The sequence below is a fragment of the Scardinius erythrophthalmus genome, assembly GCF_964197995.2.
Source record: "Scardinius erythrophthalmus genome assembly, chromosome: 12".
NCBI classification, from domain to species: domain Eukaryota; kingdom Metazoa; phylum Chordata; class Actinopteri; order Cypriniformes; family Leuciscidae; genus Scardinius; species Scardinius erythrophthalmus.
Window position 1 is genome coordinate 43,960,932 of NC_138232.1, and position 20,347 is coordinate 43,981,278.

At 41.6% G+C, this 20,347-nt stretch overlaps 1 protein-coding gene across 2 annotated transcripts in view; it reads right to left on the reverse strand.

Moving 5' to 3' along the window:
- zeb2b (zinc finger E-box binding homeobox 2b) overlaps window positions 1-20,347 on the reverse strand; it is a 78,313-nt gene that overhangs the window by 5,043 nt on the left and 52,923 nt on the right. The window contains exons 3-9 of one of the 2 annotated variants that reach the window (XM_081381542.1): window positions 16,085-16,327; window positions 12,395-12,463; window positions 9,126-9,320; window positions 7,452-7,666; window positions 5,319-5,427; window positions 3,158-5,136; window positions 984-1,164 (exon numbers count right to left, since the gene is read on the reverse strand). In XM_081381542.1, coding sequence (XP_081237668.1) covers window positions 984-1,164; window positions 3,158-5,136; window positions 5,319-5,427; window positions 7,452-7,666; window positions 9,126-9,320; window positions 12,395-12,463; window positions 16,085-16,327 — 2,991 coding nt within the window. The remainder of the gene's footprint in view (window positions 1-983; window positions 1,165-3,157; window positions 5,137-5,318; window positions 5,428-7,451; window positions 7,667-9,125; window positions 9,321-12,394; window positions 12,464-16,084; window positions 16,328-20,347) is intronic. The other variant, XM_081381543.1, reaches the window with a different exon arrangement.

Consider the following 20,347-nt stretch of genomic DNA (forward strand, 5'->3'; position numbering starts at 1 on the left):
GTGTTCGGTCAGTTCTGGAGATTCTGGAGACTCTATTTCCTCTCACCGCCGAAACAACACTATTGCATTTAAAAAGCTTGTATGTGTGCAGTGCTATTTTATTTTATGAATTTAATTCTTGAAGTTTCACGATAAATCATCGTGTTTTTAACCATATGCAGTTTTATCTGTATATGCACAAACAATCATTTCATGGTTTTCAGATGCAAAATCAGTTTTTTTTTATAATGGATTTCTTTTGAAAATACATTACATTTAAAGAAAATCTACAGCACACATTGCATTTAATAATTGTATGATCATTTCTCTGGATTTCTACTAGCGCTGTTCAAAGCCAGTGTGACCATTTTTAGACCTATAATGTAAAATATATATTTAAACAAATATACTGTTGCACTTTTCTGCGTAATACTTTAACACAGTGCATACACTTGTGAATTATTGTGTTCATATCAAGTGTAAATCAACCAAACAATTAAAGAAGTGTCAAGTTAGATTTTTAACTGGCCAAATTGTTCACACTGAAGTTTTTCAAAAAATGCTGCCAATTTATTCCACATAATTCTCCGTGTTCATACAGTCGTCCAAAAACTGTGTCAAAGAAAAATAAAGTGTGTTGTGAAAGTGAATGGATTCTTGACTAACAGTGGGAATGAAATGTTGATTCCCAGACGTTCCAGAGATTATTCAGTCCAGCTCTTTGTTGCTTTGTTTTTTTTCTTTTTTCTAACTGTATAATTTTGCTTAATTATTGTCTTAAAGTCAGTGTCATGTTTTGCCACATTAATTACATTTACAAATACTCTCACTGACTGTCAACAGGAGAGAAACATGTTAGTTTTTACTTAAAAAGGAAATAAAAAAGAAAAGATGATTAAGGTAGTGGAAAAAGACAGAGCGAAAGAAAGAAAGCAAGAAGCAGCGTGAATATCGTGGAGTTAGACAGACAGTTATTAATGATGTGTCTAGAACAGTATATATACCTGTGTGTTCATATTTGTGTCTGAGGAGGGAACTGCTCTTCTGGAATGTTTTGTCGCAAAGGTCACACGCGTACATACCACTTTCTGTTTTCTTAATCTTCTTCCTGGACAGACAGGCCTCGGGGTCGGCCATGTCGTCGAGACTGCTCAGATAATCAGCCGGCCCGTCGAGGAGCTCGCTCTGCGGAGAGACAGCATCGTCAGATCCGTCAGTTCAGGGAGATCTGTCCCGCCGGCACGCGCGCACGCCACGCTACACACACTCATGAGCATCAAACACCACACTACTGCTGCTGTACTGTAATAGAATATACTATGATGCACAACGTGAGGTGTTTGCATTTAAAATGATGATTTCTAATGAAAATGTTGATGTTAAACTGGAATATTTTCACTCCATGGTGCAACAACAACACAAGCACAAATTAATAAGCATTAAAATAGCAAAAAAAAAAAAACTTGCTGCTGTAATATAATTTATAATATAATACACAACGTGATCTAATAATATAATTTATTTGTATTTTTAACGATGATTTCTAATGAAAACTGTTGATGTTAAACTGTAATATTTTCACTCCATGGTGCAACAACAATACAAGCTCAAATTAATAAGCATTAAAATACCAAAAAAAAAAATTTGCTACTGTAATATAATACAATATATTTTATAATATAATACACAACGTGATGTATTTGTATTTAAAATGATGATTTCTAATGAAAACTGTTGATGTAAAACTGCTATTTCCACACCATGGAGCAACAACAATACAAGCACACATTAATAAGCATTCAAACACAGCAAACATGAGAAAAAACAACTTGCAGCTGTCACAATCATCTACTGTAACAAATATAATATAATACACAACGTGATCAAATAATATAATTTATCTGTATTTTTAATGATTATTTCTAATGGAAACTGTTGATGTTAAACTGTAATATTTTTTTTTTCCTGAGAATCTTTTATACGGCAAAATAAAATAAACCACAGAACAGATCAACAGAGAACTTACTCGTTTCATCTATTTCATTGTCTTTTATATATATGTTTTACATAAAGTGATTCATATTTCACATTTTAATATGAACACATTATGCATTTCTCAGCTAAAACTGGAGTAGAAGTCTTAAGAATTAAACATTAAAATGTTTGTGACCTAAAAAAAAAAAAACACATGTAAAGGCAGGATATTGCAAATGAGGCCTTTCTCTCTTCTTAATCACACCTTATTCCATATATTTGCATTCAAATTTGGTTTAATTTCATACATGAAAGGGTGTTAGCGCAGTATTTATCTGAGCAGAGATTACCCCGATAGGCTTAAACTTAAATTAATGGGGAAAAAATATTATTACATTAGAAGCTAATAATAAGAAGAGAGTCTTAGTAGGGAATATTGCCACAGTCCTCTAATTTCAAACGGTAATGATTAAATCAAGAGAGGCATAAAATGGCCAGAACCGCAGCGACGATGCCCTCATTAAGGACAGCCGGCATCGGACTGACAATACTTCCATGCACTCTCTTTTAAAAAGCCCTGCGCTATCGTTCCGCAATCAATTTGAGCTAAATGCCCTTAGCTGTATTTTTAAAATCTAATTTAATAACTTAGAATAGGAAACATTATTAATACTTTTTTATCAGAATGGTTTCCCCGATGTTAAACAGCCCTCAGCGCTGAGCTGTAATGAACATGGGGAGTGTGCATTATTAATCTTTATGCTCAAACTCATTTGAGCTTTTCTTGCTGTAGAAATATAAGGAGGGGAAAGGAGCAAAATTAAAAAGGGGGTTAGAAATGAAGAGATACGTCTTAGATTCACTGACACCTGAGACGGGGGAAAGAGCAGAAATCCCACAGGCGCATCTGAACACCTGCTTCTTTGACGTGTTCTGCTCTCGGTGTCTCGAACGAGGCACTCGACACAGCCGTCACCGCTAAAAGAGCCGGCGCTCGGCACTCGAGGCATTGACGTCTACCGCAGTTCTCTCTCACTGCCTCGTACGCCACTGGGCGTGAGGTGAGCTCCCCTCTCTAACTCTCTCTCTCTGTCTGAGTGGCTTTTAATTAGTGTCTGAATGAAGCCGAGCGCCACTCACCAGAGGGCTAGAAGAAAGAAACACAAGGCCTGAGGGTTTATGAAGGAGCGAGTCTGGTATTTACCTGGAATCCTGGCTTCCGCTGGTATTTTCTCCTCTGTTGCATCTCTGCAAAGCTGGCCGCTCCTGCTGTGTATGTGTAGGCCATGTGCGGCAAGAAGCTGATCTGGTCGAGACTGGGATAGGGTCTCAGTCCTGGGAGACTGGCTTGCACCGGTGGCATGAACGTAGGGGGTGGAAATGCGCTTTGGGGAGGCAAAGAGGTGTATAGGGGTTTGCCAGCGAAGGGGTTCAAACCAAACATGGGGCTTGAGCTTTTGTCCAGATTGCCGTGTGCATTAGGGCTGCCGAACTCCTTCTTAGAGAGATACGCCAGGTTGAGCGGCTCGTCCGCGTGTTCGCGGGGCGTCATGACGTGGTTATGGTCAGTCGGTGTGATGCTCAGCTTGGGTTGGCTTTTCACAGTCAAGATGTGCTTTGGCTCCTTCATGAGCTTTGGCAACGAGAGGTCGAGAGGCTCGGCCTGCAGGTCCTCGGAGGTGAAGCTGTTGGGCGTGTAAGAGCTAGTGTGGGAGTTTTTGGAGGAGGCGGACGACAAGTTAAGAGGAGATGGAGTGTTGCTTCTGGAGTGGTCCAGCTTACCGCCCAGATGCTTGTGGTTGGAGAACTGGGAGGTTTTGGAGAGCCTGAGTGGGGTGTCGCAGTTGCTGTGAAGCTCAGGGATGGAGGGGGATGTGTTACGGTCAGTGCCTTTGACCAGGGACATCGGGGAGCGGATTCCTAACGAGTCTTTAGTGGGCGTGTGAGCGGAGACCGGATGACCAGACTCCACGTGGTTCCTATCTAACGGAGGAGTCCTGGAATTAGAGTACTGAAAGACTTTCCTTTGCTCAAACCACTCTTTCACAAACTCCTGCGGAAGGCCGACCGCTATGGAGATTTTCAGTAGTTCGTCTGAGTTGGGCTCCATGTTCATGGCGAAATAAGCTTTCAGCACTGACATGTGGTCCTTGTAGGGACTGATCGGGCCGTTCATGGCCTTATCATGGTGCAAAAGGCCATGCTTCTCAGCAAAATAGCCGGGTTTGTTGGTCGTGGCGTTCTGAGCGGGCTGAAGCACTGCTTTTATCTCCTCGTTCATCTTGCAAAGGTAACGCTCATGCTGGTGCAGGGGAATGGGACCAGGAAAGGTCTCTTTGCAATATTGGCAGGAAAACGGTGTAAACATTAGATTATTATTCTCATGCGATTTGTCCTCTATACCTAAATCGAGCATATGATTCGCCTTCTCTTTCTTGATATTGCTAATTTGCCTCTTAGAGTCGTTAGTCAAGCTCTGAAGGCAGGCTTTGGCTTCGTTGACCTTCTCAAGCGTGTAGTCTATGATGCTCTTGGTGGCTCCGTTGTGGCTGATGAGTGGAAGAGTGTTTTGGGGTCCACCGTGAGAGGCGAGGCCTTGCTTCTGTTCCTCTATGTGGGAACCCAACTCCTTCATGTATGCCTTCAACTTGGAGATCTCCTCTGGCTTGCAGTCCATCTTTTGTCGACAAACTGTGTTGTCCACGATCTGCAGGACTTTCTGTACCTCGCTCAGGTTGTTTCCCAGTGATGGGTATCCCAGCATTTGTGCCTCCATACTCATGCCCAGGTGTTGAAGGGGACTCTGGGAGTTGTGAAATCCCAGTGGACTGCCTCCCCTAATACCCCCGTTCAGGAACGGGCTGCCCGTACCGTAGCCGTGAGAGGCCATCATCAGCTTATAGTCGTTGAAGTCCAGTGGTTCAGATTTGATGTTGAGGTGGTTGGACTGGTCTTGCAGGCCGAGCGGTTTGCCATTCTCCAGTTTGTGTCGTAGCTGTGAAATGGCAGTGTTTGTAGGGGAGGAAGATGCAGAGGTTGGAGCTGAACCCGTCTTCAAGTTGTTCCTCACTCTGCCGTTGATGGCGATCAGTCCGATGCATTTCTTGCTGCTTATGTGTGAACTGTAGGATCCGGAGTGTGAGAATCGTTTCTTGCAGTTTGGACATTCGTATGGCTTCTCACCTACAGTGGAGAAAGGCAAAGGAGTGAGAGATTGCACTGCATTCAAAGTAATGAGTCATCTAACAAAACTTCTCATGAAAAGTTGGCTGGGACAAAACAAACAAACAACCAATTCATTCTGATCTAGAATCAAAGCATTCTTAACTAAGGCAATGGGTAATGAAAGAAAGAAAAGGACATACCACTGTGTATCCGTAGGTGCTCCTTTAGATGGTGTTTGTATTTGAAGGCCTTGCCACATTCAGTGCATTTGAACTTGCGGTTGCCAGAGCCCTGGTTGAGAATCTGGTGCTGTGGACGAGAAAATATTCACATGAGCTTCTCTTGCACAAACACACAATCACACACAACAGGCAAGATTTCAGTGAATAATTTCACCTCATGCCAAATGGCTCCCGTTGCAAAGCATCATCTTGCTTTGCTTGGGTGCATTTGAGCAGCGATAACAGAGGATCTCATACCTTTTCATTTCCTGACTCTAGAGCCAGAAACGCTGCATTGGCAGCGAAAAAAAAAAGAACAAAAAAAATCCCATTTCCAAGACTTTTTTCCTCATTAGGGAGGCATAAATGATCCACTTCATCTAATTTAGCATAATCGTTCCAAATAAATCTTGCATATTTAACCAACACATCCTTCAGATACCTGAGCAAAGAGTTCATTACGCAAAAAGGTGGGCTCACATAAATGTTGCAATTTCGTAATTGGGACGCAAATGTAGACTGTTTAGAGGCTTCAAACGTCTCTTTAATAATGCGTGAATGCGGCTTGTAGGCAGGCACTTCATTTGCTGTTCAAAGGTAGAACATGAACGCTGCACCCCTCGCATTTGCAATTCAAAGCAGAGCCTCGAAAATCAAAATATAATAACAATAACAACAACAACAACAATACGGGCGTCAGAGCGGAGAAGCGGAGAGCACACCAGGCGAGCACAATTAATTCAGAGTGGGAGGTGAGTATGTCGAACGGGCAGAGGAACACAAAAGGCCTGTGAGCGCCGCCCATGATCGGCTCCGACAACTGGTGGGGAGAGAGAGGCCCGCATTCCACTGGAGACAGATGGCATAAAGCACAGGACACAGGGAGGATTGTTCAAACAGCGGCAACCTTCAAACATCAAGCGGGGAGCCGTGCGGCCCACGCCGGGGAGGGACCCCACCATTCGCTCATATGTTGCTGAGTCGCATAAACAAACAGCAACAGCTGCTTTACGCCCCCCACCTTCCCTCTGAGGATGGAGGCAGGTTTTAGTCCTGCCATTACCCTCGATGTGATACAGTCACTCCGCCGGTCTAATTGTGACTGGCAGCAGCGAGAGGAGAGGGATTTTTCCACCCGGTGTGATACTGTCGCGCTCACAACTGTGTCAAGCACGATGTGGGCGGAGCATTTGATTGGGTATTTGCATATTTGTCGTGCACAGCAAGTACAAATCAGCTTTATCGGTAGACCAGACGCTCTAGTGTATATCCTGACTGATTTCAGTGAATTTCGGTTTTTCAGACAACAGCAAATTTTCAACTGGAAACTCTTTCAAGATGAAGCGCACAAACAAAGACCAACAAATAGGAAGTAATTTGTGGATTAGAGAGGTCACGGGTGCAGAATGGGCCATCTGTTTATGTTTTGAGCGGCCCGTGGCATCAGGTGAAGAAGTTGGCAGCTCATCGTGTATCAAATCATTCTGTTCTAGTAAGAACGTCATGTCTGAGAGATAAAAGAGCGGCTGTACCTCAGCTCAGATGATTACATGAGCGACTGTGATGCCACACTACACTTGTGGAGATAAGTTTGAAGTAGCTTAGTCTCCAGAGACTCATTTTACATTGTTTTACACTGACCTGCTTTACCCGCCAGTGTGTCTACCTGTTTACACAGGGGAATGCAACAGCCACAACAACCCACATAATGTGTGTAAATAATCTTACAACAGATTGTTAAGAGATAAAACGCTGAGTGCTTGACTTGCGTTTATCATTTACGCACATGGAAATTATGATGTGTTACTCTGTCACCGCGGAGAAACTGATTTTTAAAGAACATAAAAAAGAAAACCTAAAGAGCGGATACAATTTCTAAATTGGAAATTAACATAGTCATTCGATCGTGAATATAAGACTTGCAGAATCATATCAGAGCAGGCCATCAAAAAACCATTTAGACCTCAATTAAGGCTATAACCATTAAAAGATCTGCATCTTCAAAATGCCATGAAAAATTAATAATGATTGCCAATCAAAATGATATCTTTTCTCAGAGGGAATACAGCACATTAGATGTAGAGAGAGAGAGAGAGATGAAGTTCGGCTCACCTGATCTCGTCCTGGCTTGTGTGTGGCCATATGTCTCTCCAGCTGAGTGCGGTAAGCAAACGTGTAGCTACACAGAGGGCAGGCGAAGTTCTCCTCGTTTTTCTCGTGCCGGTACTTGATGTGTTCCTTTAGGGAAGTCAAGCGTTTGTAGCCCCGGTCGCAGTAGGGGCAGGTCAACAGTTGGGCGAAAGCATCTGGAGTTCCAGGTGGCAGGTCTGCAGAAAGAGAGAGAAGGGCAACGGGCCAAAAGGTCAGCAAACCAATGGCAGCGAATGGGCGCTGTGCCCAGGCTGGTATGAGGAGGTATCTGTACAATCTGCTCCGCTGTGTGCCATCGTCAAGGTTGGCACTGCCCCCCATACACACACTCACGCCAATGCATGGACACACACTCACAGTAAGTGCACTCGAGATTCACACGATTCGCTGAGTTTTGCTCATGGGCTTTATGTGATGCAACACGCTCTTTTCCACTCTTTATATGAGGACGTACTAGTGATAGACAGATATGTCAGCCAGGCCAATTATTTTGGATTATATTCGGCCAATTATAAGATGTTTGGCACTGGCCAATAACTGCGGCCAATTAAAAAAAAAAAAAAAAAAAAAGTAAAAAGTAAAAAAGTGGTAGTGTCAGTTCCAAAGTGGATAATGCATATCTTCAGTAAATATTGTAAAAAAAAAAGAAAAAAAAAAAAGGAAAGATTTATAAAAGCTCAGACAATAGAGCGTTAGCGCTTGCAACGCCAAAGTCATGGGATCGATTCCCAGGGAAAGCAAGACCTGATAAGGGGGAAAATGTGTACCTTGAACTGCAATGTAAGTCGCGTCTGCCAAATGCATAAATGGAAATATGATGGCAAAAAAGAGAATAGTTTCAGCCACCCTGTTCTGTAGATGCATTCATTTAGAAAAAAATACATATTTTGCACATTGCTGGTTATATGCAGTTTATGTTAACATTAAATTTAGACAATATTTTGAGCAATCCAATGACGTCCAATGTTAAAAAAGGGTCTTGAAGCAGAAGTCAAGTCAAGTCAAGTCTCCTTCATTTATACAGCGCTTTAACAATATAGACTGTTTCACACTACAGCTTTACAGTGATAACAGGAGATTACAGTAACAGAGAGTGTTTAGGCTTTACAGCAGATCTAGAATAAAGTTATTGTCCAGATAAAGTTAGTTTTGATTGATTCACTTCCGTTGTAAAGATCATTAGTTATTAACTTAGGGGCCGCTAACACACACCGCTCTCACAGAAAACAGAAACTTTTAATGTGTTCTTTCCATTATTTTGCACGACAGCAGTGTTTGGAGCTCGAGAACGCAAACCTTGAAATAACCAGATGGTAAACACTGAATTAACCTTGAGTTCTTCGGACTATTTTGGAATAAACTGCTGCTAACCCAAACTGGCTAAAAGCAGTTGTTTACACTGGTTTAAACGTAGACGCAGTGCGATTGCTGGCGCGTTCGGGACCAGTTGTGTTCTCTGCGTTGTAATGGCTTCTGGTGGCTCGCACGTCTAATTTTTCACACGTTCTTCATAAGAGAGGTATGCGGCGTAACCCCCTCGGGACGGGAGATTTGGGGTTCATGATTTCACCACTCGGACAGCTGGCCCTCGCTCTAAAGGTAAACACTCAGACGACAGCTGGCCCGCGCTCTCACCGTTCTCCTCGTGTCCGTGGGCTTCGGGCGTGGCGAGCCGGGATCGGGACAGTTCCTCGGGAGCCTCGGGGTAGATGATGGCTGTGTCTCCTCTCTGGAGGTATTCGGCAATGCTGACCACATGACTTTCACTGTCCACCAGTTTACGCTTCCCGAAGAAATCCTCAAACTCAGTAGCGCAGTGGACGCTCTTCACTAGAGACACACACACACACACAGAGAGAAAGCCTTTAAATAAAACCACCATCCATGTGAGAAATATAGTGCATTGAAAGGTGATGGAAACATGCGGCAGCATCTGTGATAAAAGAACGCAGGAACATTAGAGAAATGTTCTGGGAGGGATATGTCTAAATTACTGCCGTATCTAGCCACCTAATGGCCACTAAAATAAGAAATATGACTTAATCTAACGGGAGAACCATTCGAATTGTGGGAAAGCTTTTAACGATAAACCCTTTTTCTACTTTTAAATGTATTAGAGGCAATCAGACATGGAGCAGAAAGGATGTACGCCGTAATCCCAACATCGCCTCTGAGTTCTCTAATCAAACTCCGAACTAGGCGGATTCAGATTTATAAATGAGAGATTTTTGATGTGAAAATGCATTTCTTTTGGCATTTAGAAAAATGAATGAAAATGCTCAGAAAAAAGAAAAATCGCAAATTTAATTTCTCAGCTGTTTCTCCTAGAGAGCAAACGAAGAGTTCCTGAGAAAATCGCATGAATCTCTTCTAGAGTTTCAGAAGAGGTCTTTGTAATTGTGCTGAGATTTACCAACATATCAAAGTCAGAAATTAAAATGAAGAGATCTCAATATGAACTAAAACGTTTCTCATCGGACGAGCCGATCTGCTCTCTATATATAATCTGTATTGCTCTACACTGAATGACAACTAATGAGGAGTGCAGAAAAGCGCAGCATCGGGTGTAAAAATACTTATCTTTGGATCTATTTAGGAAAAAAATAAATAAAATGCGACTTATAAAACCGTATCAAGCCAAGGCACTCGAGAGTTAAGGTAAATGTAGATATTAAAAAAATACTCTAACTCTCGAGTGCATTGGCTTGATACGGTTTTATAAGTCGCATTTTTTTTTTTCTATATACATCCAAAGATACATATTTTTATATTTTTTCATGAATCATTTGGGTCTGTTTTGATTTTTAGGAGAATCATCTGAGAAAAACATGAAACTTAACCAAGTAGCCTACTGAGCTATGCAAGAGAATCCCATGAGCTTCAAAGCGTCTTGTAAACATAAAGAGCAATAATTGTTCTCTACAAGAGCAGACGCAGGACACTGAAGGTGTTCTCTGGTATTATATAACAGAATATTATCTAACAGAATAAATAGCTTTGACAGGTCCGTCAGACAAGTTAAATATTACGTGAGAGACACGGCGCATGTTGGACTTGAGTTTTATAAGCTACCTTTTAATTAGGATGAGCTTGTGTAAGGTATAAACTCTGTCGTGAGGTTTGTCCGACAGTCAACATTTTATCGTCTCATTTGTGCAAAGGTCGAGCCGCTGGACTGTGTCGCTGTCAAAAATGTCTTGAAAATGTCAGAGAGCCGGCAGCCCTTTAACATTATTTAACAGAGCAAATGATTTCCCTCCTCTCTCATTACTCGGCAGCGTTCGCGTGAACACGCGTGAGCGACAGATGAACACGTTTAGCTCCTCGCTGCTGTGGGTTCTGCGGCTTACACGATCTAAACAAATCGAGTTTACGCACAAATTAGATTTTGGCCTGAAATGCGATTTGGGGAAGTTCGCGCTCGCAGAAGAAAGCAGAGTAAAGTCTTCAGTTGCTAATGTTCTCCTTCAGTCGCTGGAGTGGAGATCGTGGGCCGACTCGAGGTGTGTGTCTCTGGAGTGTGTGTCTAACATTAGAAAGCTTTATTAAAACTACACATCCCTCCTCCTGAAGTACATCACCAGTGACAGCTCATGGAAATAAACTCTGATCTCAGACAGAGAGGAGGAATCACTCAGAGATGGTGGATTCAGATCTAGCTGAACTACAGCGATGATGTTTCTCAGCAGAAGAGCAGTGTTCAGGATCATGAGCTCAGGTTTGTGTGGCATTGAGTTCTGCCTTTCAGACACTAATAACACGGTTAAACAGCACATATTCTGCTTTCGTCCCATGTTCATCTTTCTTTGTACTATAATTAATGAGAATGAAATGAAAGTTACCCATTGGAATAATGAGAATTACAAACAAACACAAGAGGAAATTGTCTGTTCGCACACAGTCATGAAAGTTAAAATGCTCCTAAAATAAGCTTAAAGAGGATCTAATGTGCTTTATTCTACCTTTCTTTAGTGTGTAATGTAAGTCCCTCCAGCGGGAGTTCTTCTCTATATCAGAGTCAGTGTTCCTGAACTCCTGAAACGCCTCCATTGTAGTCTTGAGTTTCTTCCGGGAACGATCACGTCACGATATTCCTCATTATAATAATTCATACGCAGAATAAAGGGGCGGGGCCTGGTTGAGTTAGTTAGTAGTGTGTTAAACTGGCGGTTATGGTAATTAGGGGCGGGACATTTCCCAAACACACTCGAAGCGCTCGACCAATCACAACACGCCGCTCCAGCCGACCAATCAGAGCACAGTGTGCTTTTCAGGAGGAGGGGCTTCATAGAGACAGGAAGTAAACAGAGCGTTACTGACAGACTGGGAAGAGAGGAGCCGCAACAATGGAGAATATGTAAGGGTTAATGCCCGACGAGGTGTCCATTATCAGGTTTTAATGGACGACGGCGAGGCGTGAACCGTCCGACACGCAGCGGAGTCCATTAAAACCTGATAATGGACACCTCGAAGGGCATTAACCCGCTTATACCATGGTTACTTACGAAAGAAAGAAATATTTAATCAATTAATAATACTTCAATGTGTTTTAGAGTAAAAATCGTGAGGGTTTTTATTTATTAAGTCGAGCGCACTATTTAATCTCCCGTATACAGGCGTGGCCACAGCGACCCGACCGCAGCAGTTGATCAGTGAGTTTGAGCCAGCGCAATCATTTAGAGCTGTCATCAGGCAAACTGACGGGACGCCTTTCCTAGGTGTCCATTATCACTTTTTAACGGACACCCTGCAGCCAATCAGAATCGAGTATTCACCCAGACCATGGTATAAGAGGAGAATAATCAACATTCAAGCAGGAAAACCTGTTCTAGTAGAGCCTGAAACAAAAAAATATGATTTTTAATATGATTCTTTAAAAATGTCAAGCGACTCAACACACTCACCTGTACCGTTCGCAACTGGCTGCAAAGTGGCATCGGGTCCCATCGTGTCATAATCTCCCTTCAGTTCATCTGAGAACAGACAGAAGAGTCTATTAACACACTGACACACTGCATCTGGCGGAAAACATCTCGTTCTGCATCTCAGGACTCACAGCGACCCACTTATTTACACTGACAACACACACACACACACACACACAGACACAGCAGAGGAACGAGCCGAGCGCGCTGGGAAACAAGAGAGAGCAAACTCAGCTCAAGAATGTTCCATCCACCTGAACAAGCAAACACACACACACACACACAGAGAGAGAGAGAGAGAGAGAGTGTGTGTGTGTGTGTGTGTGTGTGTGTGTGTCTTCAGTTCACTGATCCGTCTCTGGCACAGAAACTAAACACTGAGTCTCTAATTAAAACACTGACAACATGAGAAACACAAATGCAGAAAACACACACTTCAATACCATTATTCTGAGATCATCTATCTGTGTGTTCACCTGTTGCTGAACAGATGATTTACCATAATGACGTTCACTGTCAACAAAATGAATAATCAGTATCAAAATCGACTCTATTTACTTGGATTTACTTTCACCTGGACTTTAGTGGAGCTCTTTTATTTTTACAGACATCCACAGTTTGGATCGTTCTCGTTTCTGTCGGTTTGACTATCAGTGTTTCAGGGCAACATGGGAAGTGTTCAGGGCTGGTGTTTGAGCGAGCTCTCGTCTGAGTAAAAGAGACCCGAGCTGAAGCTATTCCGCCAGGACCGTCAGGACCGGGAGAACGAAAACACACGGATCCTGTCAGGAGACCGGGAGAACGAAAACACACGGATCCCGTCAGGAGACCGGGAGAACGAAGGGAGAGGAAAACAAGCGGCCAGGTGATTTACTTCAGCTTTCTGTCAGTGATAACAGTGTCACACACTAGAGACGGGCATTATGGGAGATGAGAGCGAGTCAAGGACGAATCTGACTGACCGGAGCAAACACACGAGGAGAAGAGAGAGAGAGAGAGAGAGAGAGAGAGAGAGAGAGAGTGAGGGAGAGAGAGCTTATCTCAGGACTGAGCTATGAGTCGAGGTACCAGAGCAGACACACCGGCACCAAACGCTGGAGAACACACACACACACACACACACACTGAGGAAATGCCCACAAGTTTGGAAAGAGAGCATAACAGAGGAGAGAGGAGAGAGAGAGAGAGAGAGAGAGAGAGAGAGAGAGAGAGAGAGAGAGAGAGAGAGAGAGAGAGAGAGAGAGAGAGAGAGAGAGAGAGAGAGAGAGAGAGACTTTGGCTTCTTCCTCTGGAGCTAATGAACGTCACCCAGCAGCGCAGAAACATGGCCGTGGTTTTTATCACACACACACACACACACACACACACACACACACACACACACACACACACACACACACACACACACACACACACACACACACACACACACACACACACACACATCATGGAATTGCAACACAGCGGAATCACAGACATTCCGGCTCCAAGAGGGTTTATCAAATTAAAGGAATGTTCCGGGTTCAATAGGAGTTAAGCTTTATCAACAGCATTCGTGGCATCATGTTGAAAATAATCACAACAACTCTATCACTGACTATCAGAGTCTACGCTAAAACTTGTGGACAGAATATTCAAACATATATAAAAAAACAAACCGTAATTGCAGAATGCAGGACTGTTACTTATAATACAATAAATGTTAATTGAAAGAAAAAAAAACAATAATTATTATTATTTAACATTTCTAAATTTTGTTGAAGTACTAAAATAGCTAAAACTAAAATTGAAATACAAATTAATAAAATAAAAAATAAAATATTTTTAAATCTAATAAAAATGACAAGAAACACAACAAAGTTACTAAAACTTTAAATAAAATAAAAATAAAAACTGAAAATTAAAAACATTTAATTAAATTCATAATAATAATAATAATAATATCTTGTGTGGCCGGGATATTATCATTAACTAAAACTAAAATCATTAAAAATTTAATTTCTGTTACTTATAATAAAATACATTTTAATTGAAATAAAATAAAATAAATACTTAAACTTATTTTATCACAATTATTATAATTTAACATTTCTCATTTTTGTTGAAGTACTAAAATAACTCAAATCAATAAACTCAAAAATAAAAAAATACATAAAACTATATAGACATTATATAGACAATTTTTTTATTATTATTTATTTTTATTTATTTTTAAGATGATTAAAATCTAATAAAAATGACAAAAACGCACAACAAACTTTAAATAAAATTTAAATAAAATGTGAAAAAAAAAGATTTCTAAATATAATAATAATATCTAGTGTGTTGGTTTGGCCCTGTGCTGTGAGGTGTTCTCTAACAGGTCCTGGAACAGAAGTGCGGGAAACCCCGGACCAGAGGCAGTGAAACACACGGACTCTCCGGAGCGCGTCGACGGCCTGTAAATAATGAAGCGCTGCTCGACTGGAGGAAGATCAGACTTCACAGTATTCCTAACGCCACAACCCAGGCTCTTCTTTTCTTTTTCTGGGGCGTATTAAATTTTTTGCCTCCCGAACGCCCCCTCTTTCTCTCGGCTCCGTGCACAGCTAGTTCATTAGCAGAAATGAATAGCGAAGAAGTGCTCATTTAGATGGTCTGTCTTCCATGGGCTCTCACACTCCTATGTTTCTGTCATACGCTTCTAAGAATCATTGACTCTTATTACACATGTAAATGGCTATCATAAAAATAAAAATTTCATTTAAGATTCTTAATGACTTGAGCAGCAGCCTGGCCTCCCTTAATGATTACCTCTCTCCCTCATTAAGAGTATTTATCTCTCTGCGTCTCTGACTGCACCAGTGATGCTTGCAGGAGGAAACCGGGAGCGCGTTCACACCGACGCTCCGCAATTAACACAAACCCAACGATTACAGACACAAACACACGCCATAATTAAAGAGGAACTGGAGGCTGAGAGCAGGTTTCAGATCCATATCTAGCGGAGGGGCGTGTCTTAGAGAACAGGGGGTGTGTCAAATATAGCAGGGGTGTGTCTTCAATGGAAGGGGCGTGTTTTAGAAAACGATGCACTGGAGGCTGAGAGCAGGTTTCAGATCCATATCTAGCAGAGGGGCGTGTCTTAGAGAACAGGGGGCGTGTCAAAGATAGCAGGGGTGTGTCTTCAATGTAAAGGGCGTGTTTTAGAAAACGATGCACTGGAAGCTGAGAGCAGGTTTCAGCACCATGTCTATTAGAGGGGCGTGTCTAATATAACAGGAGGCGTGTCTAATTTAACAGGCGGCGTGTCTAAGCTAACAGGGGGCATGTCTAAGAGAACATGGGTGTGTCTAAGAGAACAGGGGCGTGTCTAAGAGAACATGGGCGTGTCTAAGAGAACATGGGCGTGTCTAAGATAACAGGGGGCATGTCTAAGAGAACATGAAGCGTGTCTAAGAGAACATGGGGGGTGTCTGAAAGAACAGGGGCGTGTTTGAGAGAACAGGGGTGTGTCTAAGAGAATATGGGCGTGTCTAAGAGAACATGGGTGTGTCTAAGATAACATTGGGCGTGTCTAAGCGAACATGGGGCGTGTCTAAGATAACAGGGGCGTGTCTATTAGAAAAGGAGGTGTGTCTTCAACATAAGGGGAGTGTTTTAGATATTAAAAAAGAGGGTGGAGCTCACCGGTTCCGTCGACTGACCCACTCAGCAAGTCGTTTTCGTTCCAAAGGTTCTCTATTCCACTGTCCTTCATATCATCTTCATCATCCACAGTCTTCGTCAGGAGGGCGTGTCCCAGGGTTGGGGAGGGCGGGGCCACGGACTCATGATTGACAGGGCTGATAGGACTCCCCTCCTCCGACACCAGGAGTCTGTCTTCTTCTTCAGTCTCCGATCCCGTTTCTACCACGTTCTCAAAGTCCAACACTGTGGAGAAAAAACACGCATGATCAACATTACAGATTATAACACAAAATTATTATGATCTCACTGACATTTTTATACATAATTGAGAACTTTATTTGTGGATTGTTTAAATTTGGTGAGAGCAAGTATTTTTACATTATTAAAAAAAAACTTTCATTACTTTATTTTTAATTTTTAGACCAGATCTACAAATGAGGACGTCCATAAAGAGAGGTTTGTGGAGATTTGTCAGGTTTTGGTCACTTCTGGGTACAAATGTGTCCCCAACATATAGAGGGTACACACACACACACACACACACACACACACTCACAGCCCAGTCTATATTAACATTCCCCCGTGGACACACAGATTACACTAGGAATTTCTGTTCCTAACATGATCTTTGGCTAATCCACTGGTCTGCACTTGCCTCCTGAACAACTGCACAACAGGTGCAAATTAAAATGAAAACGGTGTGTGTGTGTGTGTGTGTGTGTATGTGCGCGCATATGACCTGGGCTGAATACCAATTGACAGAGGAAACAAAACCTTTTCAAGAGGTGTGACCACAAGGGTTTAGGCAAGTTCAGACTGAGTAATGCTCTCCGTGAGAGAAAGAGCGAGGGAGGAGAGGAGAAAGAGGGAGGGAAGGAATAAGAATAGAAAAGCCAAAAGAATAAGTGAGACATTCAGACTTGATGTGTGGTCCAGATATACCTTCAACACATCTACATTCACAACACCCTTCACACACTCGCACACCGGATGCTGTAATTCTGGACAGGAATAGGCGGATCTGGAGCGAAAATCAGGATCAGAAACGAGAAACATCTGAAGAACAGTTATGAGAACCAAACACAGCTTATCATTTACAAACACTATGTACGTCAAATCAACATATTCATCTAAAAAATATTACAGCTGAATTGTCAGTGAATTATAGATCGTGTTTTCCACCATAAGTTCTCCCAGTATTCACACTATTACACACAATACTAAAGATAAGCTTTACAGCCTTGCAAAGTATTAGTTAGTTTTATTCATCAGGGACACATTAAATTGATCAAAAGTGACAGTAAAGACAATTCTAATGTTACAAAAGATTATATTTCAAATAAATGCTGTTCTTTTGAACTTTCTATTCATCAAAGAATCCTGAAGAATAAAATGTATGACGGTTTCCACAGAAATATGGACTATTTCAACATTTCAATCAAATTATTTGAAAATAATCATAAATGTTTCTTGATCATCAGATCATCATATTAGAGTGATTTCTGAAGGATCATGTGACACTGAAGACTGGAGTAATGATGCTGAACATTCAGCTTTGATCACAGGAATAAATTACACTTTACTGTATATTCACATAGAGAACAGATGATTTACACTGGAATAATATTTCACAGAAGAGACTCTTTCAGAAACATTAAAGAATCTGACCGACCCCAAACTTTTAATAACTTCTGACCGTTGCATCTGAGGAAATTGTGATGTCATAAAGACACTTTGGATTAAAACTAATAATAAGCATGTGCTCAAGAACAGGTTATGTAAAATGAATAACAGAGACAAGGAGAGAGAGAGAGAGAGAGAGAGGAGAGAGAGAGAGAGAGAGAGAGAGAGAGAGAGAGAGAGAGAGAGAGAGAGAGAGGGAGAGAGAGAGAGAGCTTCCACACAAAGTAGAAATGACATCTTGAGAAGTTAAAAACAAAATCCATCAACTTTGTACTCGCTGCTGTGAGATTTGAAAGGCCGATGAATAATGATGGGTTGTGAGGAACTTCAGATGGAGTAAAACTCTTTGTTTGTCTGACAGACGCCGGTATTGTGCTTTTCAACACAATAATTCCAACCTGCTAAAGTCCCGGCAGCCATTACACAGATTCCTCACCTCCTCTAATCAGCTTTTGTGTTCGCGAGCGCAGACACAAAGAGAGATGATGTTTACTCGCTGGAGAAGTTGCTCTGATGACACTCTATTCGCCGCGCGTTCACGAGTGTCAGAGGAACAAAGGCGATTACGACTGCCATTCTGTCGTCTACCTGCTCCTCTGCTTTTCATCTCAACAAATAAAAGGAACATCTCTCACTCCGATGCCACAGATAATTAAAATGACAATGCTAATTGCCCCAGTCACGTTAATGTTGGGCTTAACCTACGCGACGCTCGAGACAGGCCTGTCATTCTGCTAATCACACACACACACACACACACACTCGCGTTTTCCAGCACAACACACACTCACACACATATAAAACCATGGGAACTTGCTCAAAGTGAGTCTAAAACAGCTAAAACAGGCCTTTGACTGAGTTTCTGGGATAGTCCTAAAATGGTTCAGGTCATAGTTCAGGGAGAGGTTATTATGTGAGTATAGGAGACATAAGTCTGAGAGGACATCATGACATGCGGAGTCTCTTGTGCCACTCCTGTTCAACCTGTATATGCTCCTGATGAGACAAATAATGAGAACCAGATCTCTTCCCACAGCTCTGCAGACGACACACAGCTTTACTCAGCCCTATCGCCTAACGATTACAGCCGCATTGACTCCCTGTGCCAATGCATTGATGAAGTCAACAGTTGGATGTGTCAAAACTTTCTTCAGTTAAACAAAGACAAAACTGAAGTCATTGCGTTCGGAAACAAAGATGAAGTTCTCAAGGTGAACGCATACCTTCACTCCAGGGGTCAAACAACTAAACATCAAGTCAGGAATCTTGGTGTGACACTAGAGTCAGACCTTAGTTTCAGTAGTCATGTCAAAGCAATAACTAAATCAGCATGCTATCATCTGAAAAATATTGCAAGAATTAGATGCTTTGTTACAAGACAAGACTTAGAGAAACTTGTGCATGCTTTCATCACCAGCAGGGTGGATTACTGTAATGGACTCCTCACTGGCCTTCCCAAAAAGACCATAAGACAGTGTCAGCTCATACAGAACGCTGAGCAGAACCAGAACACATGAACACATCACTCCAGTCCTCAGGTCTTTACACTGGCTCCCAGTTACATTTAGGATTGATTTTAAAGTATTATTACTGGTATATAAATCCCTCAATGGTCTAGGACCTCAATACACAGCAGATATGCTCACTGAATATAAACCCAACAGATCATTAGGATCATATCAGAAACACCAAGGGTTCGAAGCATGGCGAGTCCGCTTTAGACTCAGAACACTTCTGTTCAGCTGTGCATTTACTGACAGCCACTGTTCCTCCGACTGATTACACGGTCTCTTATTTTATTTTTTATTCTAAACTATTTTAATTATTCTTATTTCTTTTGATTATTTTAATTTCTTCTATGTAAAGCACTTTGAATTACCATTGCGTATGAAATGTGCTATATAAATAAACTTGCCTTGCCTTGAGTTTATATTGCTTTTATATATTGTATACAACAATATTTAATGTTCAACAATATTATTGCTCTCCTGCACTGACACCATTACATGAGACCTGAACTGAGCTGGACGATGACATCACGGATATATATATATATATATAAATGAACTAAATTAATAACTTTTTTACAACAGAAATGACCCATCACTGAACTCACTTAAGCTGGACTGACGCTATTCTCTTCAAGAAACAAACTTTGTTGCATTATTCTCCTGTTATCTCAGTAAAGCTGCTCTGAAACACTCTGTGTTTAAAGCGCTGTATAAATAAAGGAGACTCGACTTGAAACGTTGACAATAAAACTTTGCAATGATGCATGCTTGAGTAGTTTGCTGGATAAATGGTAAGAAAAGTACTTTTAACACAAATACACAACAACACAAAATCACTCATGACATCATCCAGATTTCTGCTCACACACTTTCTCTGTCAAACGTAAACACTGCGTGGGTGGATCTGAGAGACGTCTGACCATCAGGACGTGTTCAAGAACACCATCAAATCTGTGCGTTCGTGCTTAAAGAAAAAACTTCATTTATGAATGTATAAACCTCTTTAAAATCCACTTTTTCTAATGTCAACTTTAAAAAAAGGCCTCAAAATGAAGCTAGAAGCAAAGGC